At 35.2% G+C, this 12,999-nt stretch overlaps 1 protein-coding gene across 3 annotated transcripts; it reads right to left on the reverse strand.

Moving 5' to 3' along the window:
- Positions 1 to 4,618: 4,618 nt before the first annotated feature.
- Positions 4,619 to 10,111, reverse strand: LOC133875989 (3'-5' exonuclease-like). 3 transcript variants are annotated; one of them, XM_062314280.1, is made up of 2 exons: positions 9,481 to 10,111; positions 4,619 to 5,779 (listed from the first exon to the last, which is right to left on the reverse strand). In XM_062314280.1, exons 1-2 carry the CDS (start codon positions 9,982 to 9,984, stop codon positions 5,552 to 5,554), a joined length of 732 nt encoding a protein of 243 aa, XP_062170264.1. In that variant the 5' UTR covers positions 9,985 to 10,111; the 3' UTR covers positions 4,619 to 5,551. The 3 variants fall into 3 exon arrangements, with proteins under 3 accessions (XP_062170264.1, XP_062170266.1, XP_062170265.1); XM_062314282.1 differs by lacking the exon at positions 4,619 to 5,779 and adding an exon at positions 6,003 to 6,908; XM_062314281.1 differs by lacking the exon at positions 4,619 to 5,779 and adding an exon at positions 6,003 to 6,914.
- Between the last annotated feature and the right edge of the window lie 2,888 nt (positions 10,112 to 12,999).

Below are 12,999 nucleotides of genomic sequence, written 5' to 3' on the forward strand. Positions count from 1 at the left end.
AATTAGAGAGAGAAAAAATTATCTTAGGGGAGCTTTGGATAGTGCACAATTTCATCACATGAGAGGAATAGATTATCAAGCATAAACTCTCAATCATATATAAGCATATTTAATCAATGCACAATGAACTGAGATATCAGGAAAAAATACATACGATATCTGAAAAGCTATCAAAAGAAGAAGAAGAAGAAAAAAAAAATCTACATCTTCTCGATCCCCCAATTTTTTCTTCTTCTTCATTGTTTTTTTTTTTTTTTTTTTTTTAAAAAAAAAAAAAACCAAAACAACAAAACATGCTATGGGGAAAAGAGATAAAATCTAATCCTAGCATGTAGGGTAAGAATAAACCTGTTCCTTATAGAGAGGTTTGAAATTACCAAGACAAAAAAGCAGCCGCCCGACGTGCTTTTTCTGTCATCCCCATCAAATACCTGTAGAAATTTTTCTCAAGGCAAACAAAAGAAAATATGGAGATAAAACAAATATGGTTTCTAGAATGCAAAGCACATGTAACGATATGACATGGAGAAAACAATGCAATGCAAGCAAACCTAATATGCTCTAGGATTAGGAACCAAAATCCTAGGTGTAACGACCCACCCCCAATGATACAATATTGTCCGCTTTTGCCTCCCCCGAACCAGACTTCTCAGGAGGTCACCCATCCTGGTACTACTCTCACAGAAACATGCTTAACTGCGGAGTTTTGATAGGTTCATGGCCATCACGACTTTAAAACGCGTTGTGTCAAAAATTGTGCATTTATACATATAAGCGCATCCCCATTCTCAGGCGATGTGGGACGTCACAATCACCCCCTCTTGGAACCCATCGTCCCCGCTGGCGATCCTCATGGGATCATCCCATTCTTGGCATCACAGTAAGTGCCCGCTAGCGACCCTCATGGGCTTATGCACACTCCCCCCCATCTCAGGCTGGGCAATGGCTCTGATAACATTTGAAACGACCCACACCCAACAACACAATATTGTCCACTTTTGGCTCCCTCGAACCAGACTTCCGAAGAGGCCACCCATCCTGGTACTACTCTCATAGAAGCACGCTTAACTGTGGAGTTCTGATAGGTTCATGGACATCATGGCTTTAAAACGCATTGTGTCAAGAAGGGTACGTATATACATATAAGCACATCCTAATTCCCAGGCAATGGGGGACATCACACTAGATATGGTGTGACCTCACAAACTAGGTGAGTCCACTCCCCCTCAAGGGGTGAATGGTCGCATCCTTTCTGACCCAAACCTTCTTAATCCTCGGAGGAGGATTGTGGGCCTTGTCCAAGAAATCCAGTTGTCTCAGAACTATCTGCATCATTCTTAGCAACCCTTCATAGAGATGGTTGCTATTGGGCTCATATGGCTTCTTCTTGAAGTACCTACATTTGTTGTGTCCGAGCTTGCCACTCTGTCTGCTGGCAGGAGGAACAAATCTGGATTGTTGTCGTTGATGCCGTGGAGCTTGATGCATCTTCGGAAGTCGAGTGCATGATGTATCTTTCTTTGGCAGCTCATTCTCATCCTTTGGCTTCTGATATTGATGCTGTGGACACCTGGGTCAGATGTGACCACTTATGCCACAATGATGGCATATGGGAGGGCTTCTCTTGGTAGGAGGTTTCTTGATTGGCTCTTCAGTAATTTTAACTTCTCCACCAATGACAACTTTTCTCTTGTCCATACAGGCGGGTGGAGGTTCTGAAACTATGGGTTTGACAAACACAGTTTTAGATGAGGACGAAGTATCAGAAGTAGATGCAACATACCCGAAACCTGTCTTGTCAGTTTGTCACTTTTGAACTGATAACATATGAGTAAGCTTTTCATTAGTGATCCTCTCTAACTGCAACTGTGCTTCCAACAATTTTTCTTCTAAGTCCGTTGCAATGTCCAAGACATTTTGTAATAACTAAAACACGAAATTTAGGTAAATAATTAATTTAATTTAATTTAGTGTCTTTAAAATGTAAGAGAACATTTTTAGGTCCAAAGAAAATAAGAAATACAAAATAGTATAAAAGAAATAATAGGTAAATAAAATAAATAAGGAATTAATTAAATAAAGGAAAGATAGTAATAAAAAAAAAAAGGAGAAATAGCATAGAAGTGGAAAACAATATATATATATATATATATATATATATATATATATATATATATATATATATGTAGTAGTAAAAGAAGAATCAGAAAAATGAAAAGAAGAAAAAAAAAAAAAAAAAAAAAAAACATAACAATAAAAAAAAGAAGTGAGGTGGTGCGCCTTAACAAGAAAAAAAGAAGGAAAGAAGGGCCACATGGCCCTTCAGCATAATAAATAAATAAAACGCGCATCAATGGCCTCTTTAATAGAAGAGGCAGTAGCCTCATTTTCACGGCATATCCCAAACTCTCATGCCTTCTATCACTTTCTTAAGGTTTTTCATGGAAAAATCTTGATCTACGAAGTTCTAACCATCAAAACTCAAATTCGACTTCAGAAACTTGATCCTTGTACTCGAATCTATGTTTTCATTGATCATTTTGAGGTAAAACACTAAACTCATGTTCTTGAGATTTTTGTGTTAAAGTCTTGAGATGTGAATTTAATCCTCATTGTTCTTTAGGTGTGTGAGTTGTTGGAACTTGCTTGAAGCTACCCAAACCTTGATTTTTGATTTGGTGATCTTTTGGTAAGTTTTCTCTCAAACCCTAATTTTTGAGTATCTTAATTAAGTGGTGTTTCATGTAGTTCACCCTAAGTAAATACTCATGGGTTGGTATTATTGTGTTTAGATTAGCATTTTATAATTATGGATATGTATTTAGAAATCCTTAGTTTGATGGGTTGGATTAATGTGGGGCTTTTAGATGCTTAAACCCTAGAATTTTATGGGTAACTTAAGGATGTAGCCTTTGAGCGATTCAAAGTGCTACTTAGTATGGCTATTGGTTAAGGAGCTAAATGGTGCATTATGTTATGTTTTAGCGGCACTTCGTGGGTCGAATCTAGAGTTGTTGGAATTTGGGAGTACGAACAACCAAGGTAAGTATTCTACTCACTAAGAAATGTACTTTTATGTATTTAATAGATTTGCAAATGATATATGATTTTATTACCGAGCCGATAATATGTTGACAATATCTTTTGGATGTGTTGAGTAATCTCAGTTATGTTGAGATATATCAATGATGTTTATGAAATGATGTATGAATGAAAAGTGTGATTTGAATTATGATTTGAAATTTTTGATTGACTGTTGTTGTTGGGATTTAAATTACGCAAATGTTGAGTGATGAATTGATGTGTTAAATTGTTTATGGATTTATATTAAAAGCATGTGTTAAAGGCATGATCATGAAATTAAATATATAGTATTTGAGCATGAGCATTGAGCATGAAACATGAACGCATAAACGAACTATTGGGGGACCTAAGTCCCAGGGTACCTGGCAGATATTAGTGCTGGACCTAAGCCCCATAGGAATACAAACAGAAACTTACATAAGCATATATAGCATTGTTTTTATGAGTGATGTTTTTATGTTATGAGTAGTTTTGCTAGACATATTAGTATGCATATGAGTCTTAATGGGAAAGAGCATATGTATATTTTTATCGCCTAGTTTCATGTGTTTAAAAAGCATTGAACTTGAATGTACAAGGATGTTCATGTTACCCAAAAATGAGTAATGGCATGTCTATGAGTAAGTAGGTTGACTATCATTGTTCTTCAGTATAAACGTGCTTGCATATTGGAGTTTCACTCTAGTGCTCGCATGATCAACTGATGTTCAAGGCACGAAGCTGAAATACGATTAGATATGGTGTTGCTCGTATTCTGGAGAGATGACATCTTAGTATGGAAGAGTAAGTTGCCATGTTTTCTTGCTTAAGACTTATGTGTAGGCGTGAATCCTATAATGGGGTGATCGTATGCACATATGTCTAAGCCACTGATCAAAAGTAATATATTGTAGATGAGTTTATATGTAGAAGATTCCAAGGTGGGATTACTGGAACTTCTATATATGTTCACAGCTACATAATATGCTTTAAATGTTTTCTATTAGTCGGTATTCGCTATATCAGTTATGGGGGTTTTTCAAACAAAAGTCTATAAAATTGGTAGATGTTATAGCGTACGCAAGATTAGAAAGAATAGTCGATTCTTTGCGAAAACTCAGTCAGTTTAATATCATTGAGGTCTCGGTATTATGTATTGAGGCGGTGAACTCATTTTTTCACCTATACGGATGTGGCCACCCCCACAATTGTATAGATGCTACTCCTTTGGCTGCAGGTACTCTAGAATTAGATGACGATCTAGTTGCATTATATCTGGGATATTACGACTGAGGCCCACAGCGACAGTTGTAATGGGATGGACTAGGGTGTCCTCTCTTTTGGTATATTTTGTATTTGGCTTGTGACACGAGTGTCACGTATTCTTTTGTATAAGCCATTCTTTTGCTATATGATGTAATGATGTTAAGCCTTAAACAGATAGACATGTGTATGGCTCTTTTGTAAAATCAACAAGTTATGTTTAAGATATGATTTTCCGTTGAAATTATGATGGTATCATTAGGTTTTTTGCTATTAGATATAACTTTGATTATCAGATACATGTTATGGGGCATGTGCCATATGTTGGTTGAGCAACAAATAGTTATGCCACTGTAATGATCCGTTTGTATGTTTTTTTTTTTTTTTAAAAAAAAAGTCGTCACATTTGTGATTTTGAGAAGCAAAGTGCTCTTCTTAGTCTTCAAACTGTTCAACTCCATCACATGTTGTTGGTGTTTCTCCCTTAGCTTCAAGAACTTGACATAGAGGATCTTGTAGGCCTCTTCCCCATCATCACTGCTCTCAGAGTAGTAGAATTGGGACCCTTCAGATTATTCATGTGGTGCTATGAAGGCCAGAAATTTCTAATCTTTTTATGGGATCTCTTCTTCTTCATATTCATCGTTGAGAGAAACGTTGTATGCCTTCCCCTTGACCTGCTTGAGATTCCCACAATCTACCCTTACATGCTCGTAGCCTGAGCACTCAAACCACCTAAGACCTATAGGATCCTTCTTCTTAGCTTCTTCTGACTCAGCTTCCTTGGGGGCTCTCTTCAGTCTTTCTGTAAACTTCTTTTTGAATCTGTCATTCTTCATCAGTTTACCAAAATTCTTGGCAAGCATAGCAACTGCATCCTTCTAATCATCAGTGTCTTCATCGAAGGAGACTCTGCTTTTCTTCTTGGCAGCCTTGAGAGCAATTGTCTTTGCCTTCTTGACTAGAGCCAGGGAAAACTCGTAAGTTTGAAGAGATCCCATGAGCTCTTCAATTTTCATATCATCTAGATCCTTGCTTTCTTCAATGGTTGTGACTTTAATTCTGAAAAGCTCAGGCAAAGATCTCAGAATCTTTTTAATGAGTTTCACATCCGAAACCTTCTTCCCAAGACTCACCATCGAGTTCCTCAGGTCGCTGACTCTGGTGTAAAACTCATTAAAAGTCTTATTCTCAGACATCTTAATTTCCTCAAATTTTGAAATCATTATATGAAGTTTGGAGAATTTGACAATTTTCGTGCCTTCATATGTTGTTTCCAAAATTTTCCATGCTTCACGAGCAAATTCACAATGTGAAATTCATGAGAATTTCGCAGGTGAAAGTGCTTGACAAAGTGCATGGGGGATTTGTCATTAGAAAGTTGTGCGCTTGTATCAACAATAGTTAGCTTGGCAGTTGTAGCCTTTGGTTTAGTCCAACCAGTTTCTACAATCTGCCAAATATCAATAGATTTTAAAAATTAACGCATACGAGCTTTCCAATAACCATAATTTGTGCCATCAAAGGCAGGAAAAGAATTAAGATTTTGAGACATGATATATAATAATAATAGTAATAATAATAAAAGAGTAATAGATCACACTCAAGAAATTAATCTAAACAGAGTGTACCAAGCTCTAATGCCAAGTAAAAAAAATAAAAAAGTGACTCCTAATTAATGTGTGTGTGTGTGTGTGATCAATTGTGCAACAAAATATTAAATACGAAATTTAGAAGAGAAAAATATTTTGTTGACGAAGTGGAAACTCTTATCAAGAGAAAAACCACTCCGGGGCAGCTAAATCCAGGAAATCCACTATTCAGAAGACAAAGCTAGTTAAAAGGCAGTAGTACTCACATAACCCTATGCAGTAGTCATACCTCTAACTCTAACACGTACCAATACGTGAACGCTTCCCAACCAGACCTCCTATCTGAAGGGGTCTTCAATAGACTCCTTTAGCTTAAGGCTTCTCTCTAAACTAGACTTCAATGGGTTGATCAAATCACATAAATAAAACTTTAAGATTGTTAGCTAATCTCACAATTTTTGCCTAAACACTCTCTCTTAGCACAATGGAATTCAGTAACGAATTATCTAAAGAATACATGCGTAGAGACCTCTATATATAGGCTTTAGAAGACCTAATACAATACTAATTTGGAGTTCTCTGGGTGGCATCCTGACCAAGATAGTGGGCGTCTGGACGGTAAGCAAAAACCGATTTCTTTTCACGCGGTCTCACGCATTTCTTCCTTAATCTTCAGTCTCCGTGTCCGGACGACATAGCCATAGTGTCTGGACAGTTGCATGATGTCTCCACTGTCCGCAGCCTTCAGTTTGCTGTTCAGACACTTGTGTGAATAGGGGCTCTCGGGTCTAGGTGTCCGCTATGCTGTCCGGACATCTATGCGAACATGTGTTCCCTATGGTTGGTGTCTGCTAAGGTATTCGGATACTTCTTCGAACATTGGTGGGCATCCAGACGCTTCCTCTGGGCTGTCCGGACAGTAACAAGGGAACCACCTTTGCTAAGCTGTACCACGGGCAAAATCTTCTGGACAACTTGAAAATTGCCTTTCTGAAGCTAGTAACATTGAAACTTGTCATATTAAGGCTTTCCAAGTTGGGAAAATAATCTATGAATATTCTGAAGACTTTGAATAATTACGGCATCCTTGTTATAGCAACACACTTACAATATTGTGATTTTGTCAACAGAACGTAGCCAATAAACTAACAATGCTGAACATGGTCTAACTAAACTAAACTAAAAATTGACTCAATACCCAACACAAAAGCTTAAACTATTAATATAAACACAAACTAAGGCTACAAAGCTAATAGCAGAAGATAGACTCAAGGAAACATGCTAAAAAAGGGTAGTAGTGACAAGATTAAAGTAAGGTATTACCTCTCTTTAGAGCAACCTCAAGATTTTCCATCATTTCTCTCTCTCTCTCTCTCTCTCTCTCTCTATATATATATATATATATCTCCCCTAGGGTTTCTGGACTGCAAGGGGCAAAAATTGTTGCTAATGGATGTAATATCCTTCTTATAGGCAGGATCCAACTTTGAATGTTCAGATCCAACTTCGAACGTTCGAATCCAAATTCAATCATTCACCAATGATTGTTAGAGGGAAACTTCAAATGTTCACTAGTGATCGTTCGAGGGAAACTTTGAACGTTCACTCGGCTGGAAATTCCAAGCAGAAATCCAAAATCCACTTCAACATACTCCTAATCCAATTCAACACTCTCCTAAACCAATTGGGATATACCAAATCTCGATTAAAGTTCAAGGCATTATAGTGAAACCATTTTTACTACAAAATGTGTGTGTGAGAGCATGTATACACACAAATTCTCCCTCTTTTTGGTTTTGTAAGTGTGAGATATTTAAACTTTGGAATATATGTGATTCGCTTTAGTAGCAAACACCAACATTATGAGTTAGAAGAAATTGAATGTGGAGACGTTAAACCAATGTGAAACAATTGGATACAGATCCTTGGGGTATGTTTCTATGTTTTCTAACATATCTCTATCATCATCTGCTCTTAACTTTATCAAGAGTTTGATCACGATGATCATTATCTTTATCTTCTATAGTACCGATTAAGAAAGAACAAAATCATGTTACTCTAAAACTAAACTAGGTTTCAAGTCAAAAACAAGAATTTTAATTTCCACTTAAAAATGGAGGCACTTATGCGGGGAAAGACAGGTGCCTAGGCTTCTGCCTAACCATAACCGATTAATTGGATATGTAGTAAGATGCTTAGGATATGTTTGGATTTGCGATTTGGAAACGTCCAATTTAAAATTAGCTAGCGATTTTAAAACACGCTTTTTAAGAACATGGATAAACTTTTGATAAAATTGCAGTTTAGCATTTAAAATCGTACGTTTCTAAAAAAGCACACGCTTGCTTGCTATTTAAAAACGTAGATTTTTCTATATTTTCAAATCGTAATTTTTTTTTAAAAAAAAATGCACTCCCTAACAATATATTTTCTATGATTTATTTCAAAATCACACTTTTTATCTGTGAAATCACAGTGTCAAACGTACTCTTAACTAAAACATAAAAGAACTAAGATCTGTTTAACTAATTTGATCTATTATGTGGCTAAACAATTATTTTACAAAAAAAAAAAAAAAATAGAGGAAGTCCTATTTGGACCATATAGCTAGTTACTTTATAATAAAAAAAATCATTACAAAAATAACATTTTGCATCTTAAAATGTTAGAAAAATTGTTTCTAAATAATTTTTTTAATATATTATATTTACTATAAAAAAATTATTGCATTATTAAATAAAAATAAAAATTCGCCATTCAAACTTTTGGCCTTGAACTTTAATTATATCAAGTTGTGAGCGCATATGCATATGACAATGATTAGAATATTAATTAAGTGATTAAATTTATCATTTTCTATTAGCTTAAGTTCTTGGGATAAGTGGTGATAAAACATTATATCAGTTACAAAGGTTTTGAATTTAAACATTGTCTATATCATTTCACTTCTTATTTCAATTAAATATTTCATGTACGTGTGAATTCGAGCCTATTCGTGAGAGAGAGAGAGAGGGGGGGGGGGGGGGGGGAGGGGGTTCAAATATTAATTAAATAATTAAATTTATAATTTTCTATCAACTTAAATTTTTGAGATAAATAGTAATTTAACAAGAATTATAATGACCAAAACCATGCATTAAACAAAAGAAAGCAAGTTACAATTTCATAGAAAATAAAAAGGCCACAGGTTTATATATATTCAGCAAATTAAATAAACAGAAAGAGTGGTTGCTATTAGCCAAGTTTTACACTAAAAAAAATCAAGAAAAGGTTTTCCGACTCAAAATGCAACAAAAAGAAAAGAAGTAATTCATGTAAAAGGGGGCGCAATTTATAGATTGAGAAAGAGTTTTAACGTTATAAGTTTTTTCTACTTTTACTTTAAAAATATTAAATTTAATTTATAATTTTGTAACTCTTAGTTATTTTTTTTTTTGAGTATTTGTAACTCTTATGTCAATAAGATGCCTTATTCTTCCATGAGAAGCTTGTGGCCTATCCTAAAAGAGGCATAGGCATCAATGCATGCATACTCGATTTGCTGTTCACTCAGCACCCTTACCTCCCAATTACTCATGCAAATATCTTTCGGCTTCCTCATATTCAGACCCACCACTTCCAATGCAAGTTCTTTCAAGCTGGGCCCACGAAACCTTCCTGGCCACCGACTCTTTGCCACCTTGCCAATGTCTGTACTTTTCGTACATTCTATCTCGTACCCATCCCTCAGTTTGGCTATGTCCATGGCAACCTCAATCCCCACGAAAGTGAAGTTGGAGTCCGCTAAAAAGCTCTTGAGCGATTGGGGGATGTTTTTATCCATGTAAATGAGTTGAACGATTAGACACTTTTCATCTATGCAAAGCTGCAGGATTGCAGCTTTTTTACTGGGACTCCATTCAGTGTCTAAGCCTACTACAGTGGGTTTTCCAGCATATAACGAAAGGATTTGGTGAAACCATTCATCTATGTCGCCACCTTTGTCGGCGACAATTGTTTCTATGGATTTTCCGGCGAAGCTAACGTAGTGTTTTGAGATGGTGGCATTTGTGTCAAATGCAGACATTGCTATATATGTTATTAATGAGCCATGGAAGTAAGAATCTAGCAGGTGTTTATAGAGTTTAAACTAACGTGAGTCACGTGACTCTTCCTTATATACATACATGCATGCAAATACATAGGCAGATTAGAGTAAGGTATTACCCCTTGGGTTGGCCTAATGGATAGGCTTGAAGCTTTGAGGGAATATCACTCTCCGAGTTTTGGAATTCGAATTCTTCTAAATGCAAACAATCTCTTGGGGCTAGTTTCCCAAGTTGTGTGGGGGGTTTTCGGGCCTTTGACCAGATGTTTGTAATTTAAGGCCCAATGCCTATAGTGGCGTCGGACATTGGACTAGAGATTAGTCTGCGGATCCTGGCTTGGCGCCTGCGCTGGGAAGACCTTGACTACCACCCTCGGGTGGGCCTGTTGGGGTAGCGGACCAGAGATAGCTCGGTTATAGGTGAACTAGGATACCCTGATAAAATATAAAAAATAAAAAATACATAGGCCTCTTCCTTGCCTCTTCGATACACCTTAATAGTGAAAGTCAATGATTCGTCTATACTTTTATATTTCATTTTATATGTATGATTGGTTGACAAGGTCGATGATCAAAGGGTTGTGATTCATGCACAACTCTTAGCACGACTAGTGCACAACCTCAAAGTACATTGAGGTGGAGCCCACGTGCTAAAGTTATCATTTTAGCATTTCCCATGATCAAAAGGGCACATCTTTGACTTAATTGATAAAGTCTTTCAATGGCGTGTTTTAGTCCTCTTTCTCATTACTTAAAAAAAAAAAAAAGTGAGCCACCGATCCTCTTTACTTTCTTAAAATTTTAGAATTACTGGATGTATATATATAGCAATATAAATGGAAAATCCTATTCCCGTCTGTCCCGGTATGGAATGGACTTTCTTATCAAAATCGCGATTTTGTACTCAATGAAAATTTGTTAAAATTCATTAAGTTTGTTTCCCATTTCAAAACATTTTTGTTTTCTATTTGGCAATATTAACATAGAAATGCAGCATTCAAACAATAAAGCTGACGTAAGACTCCCAATAAATCCTTAAAATAATCTTTGTTAAATAAAAAATAAAATAAAATAATTTATTTAAAATGCCAGATCACCATTATTAGACAATTATAAAATAAAAATAATATCTACCATATGGCAGATTGGCAGGGTTGCTATATTAAGTTGACCCCTGAGTGAGATTGGAGGCGTTTAAATTTCTACGCACTTGCTTAATTAATTATAACCCGTGAGATATGGGGGAAGTCATTTCTTACAAAATAATCAGCTAGTTTTTTTTTTTTCTTCTTCTTCTTCTTTTTTTTTTTTTTTTTTTTTTGAATTTATAGGTATATTTTTGTCTTATTGAAAAAATTTATAGATTTTTTTTTTTTTTTTTTTTTTTTTTTTTTTTTTTTTTTTTTTTTTTTTTTTTTTTTTAGCCTTGGGGGATATTGATAATCTTCGGTAGTTTAGAGGGGATCATTGTCAATTTGGTAGTAGTTTTAGAAGGTATGAAGACTTTTCCAAAACATATTCTTCATTTTGCAATATTTTTTAAGCAATGATGAAACTAACACCTAAATCCTAATTACCCCTAACTTTTCATCACTTTTGAAATAATGTATCCAAACTTTAAAAAGTGTCAATCTATGGTATATATCAATCTTTCAATTTTTTTTCAAATTCAACCCTCCGTTTGAATTTTTCGTTAGATCCTATCAAAATTTTCAAAATACCTTTGTGTTTATTTTTTTTTAAAAAAAAAAACATTATAAATATTTTCAAAGATTCAGGCATGAGTAGTTTTGCAAATTCCGTTAAATTCTAAACAACACCCAAATCTTAACAAATTTTTTTTCTTTCTTTTCCTAAAAAAAAAAAAAAAAAAAAAAAAAGTGGACATTTTAAAAATCTTGACAGGATTTAACTGAAAATTCTACGGAGGGTTGAAATTGAAAAAAATAAAAAAAAAAATTTGAAAGATGGATATATAACCTAGCTAAATTGCCACTTTTTAAAGTTTGTGTATATTTTTTCAAAAGTGACGAAAGATTAGAAGGCAGATTGGCTAGTAGAATATTATGTTAATTACATTCATTGAAACCAGCATCCTAGCAAGATGGAGTACTGGCGAGTACTCTACAATTGGTTTCTACCTGAACTGCTTGACCTGCCTTGCGTACCTCTATCATAACATTAAAATGAAAATCCCATGCATGATACAAAAGAAGCCAACATAATATTATGAGTGACTCTTTCTCCTGCAGGAAAAATTAAGAAAATGTAGGTCTTTTTGTGGTGAAGATATACTTGAATTGATTGATGTATGGCAATGCTGGCTGAATTTCTCGATTACAGTTTAACTTAATTATTCATGATTTAGAAATTTAATACTAGCTCGGATAAGGCCTTGTGCATCCTTCAAAGAGCTGCCTAAATTCAATGTTCTCTCTTTCGTTGGAAGTAAAAAAAATCTTTTGCTTCCATTCAACACTGCATGATGTATTCAACGAAACAAGAGTTTTGTGATAAACAAGTTGATTAAAATCTATGGCGTAATTAGTCCGTCACTTAATGCTCTGAATATTCAATTAATAAAAGACAGGATCTTTTTAGGTGCCTTACTATCATAAACAGTCTTTGCCATTAGAAATTCTGTGTCATAGTAATTTCATGCAACTCACAAATTATTCTGAGCACTAAGATTAAGAATGATTAATTACGTTCCTTTTCCTTTTTGGAGGGGGATGTTGACAGATGTCTATCTCAACTTGGGGGACAAGGCATGGTTGAGGTCTATTTTGAGAATTAACAATTAAGAAAAGTCAAGCAGAGAGCTCGGTGGTGGATGCATTCATAGGCCAGAGGGGCCACGGCCCTTGCTGGTCGCTAGAGTTAAAAAAGAAAAAAATACCTTCTTAAATTTTCAATGCTAGTTAGAGCTAATGGCCCCTACGACCTTACCTATTCTCTAATGCTAATAAGGAATTCTAGAACTCATTCTAGTGT

Source organism: Alnus glutinosa, chromosome 8 (genome assembly GCF_958979055.1).
Source record: "Alnus glutinosa chromosome 8, dhAlnGlut1.1, whole genome shotgun sequence".
NCBI lineage: Eukaryota > Viridiplantae > Streptophyta > Magnoliopsida > Fagales > Betulaceae > Alnus > Alnus glutinosa.

Coding starts and splice junctions, on each gene's coding strand:
- LOC133875989 (XM_062314280.1), bottom strand. CDS start 9,984: ATGTCTGCATTTGACACAAATGCCACCATCTCAAAACACTACGTTAGC. Junction 5,780..9,480: donor TTTGCATGAGTAATTGGGAG/GTAAGGGTGCTG, acceptor GATATTTGGCAG/ATTGTAGAAACTGGTTGGAC.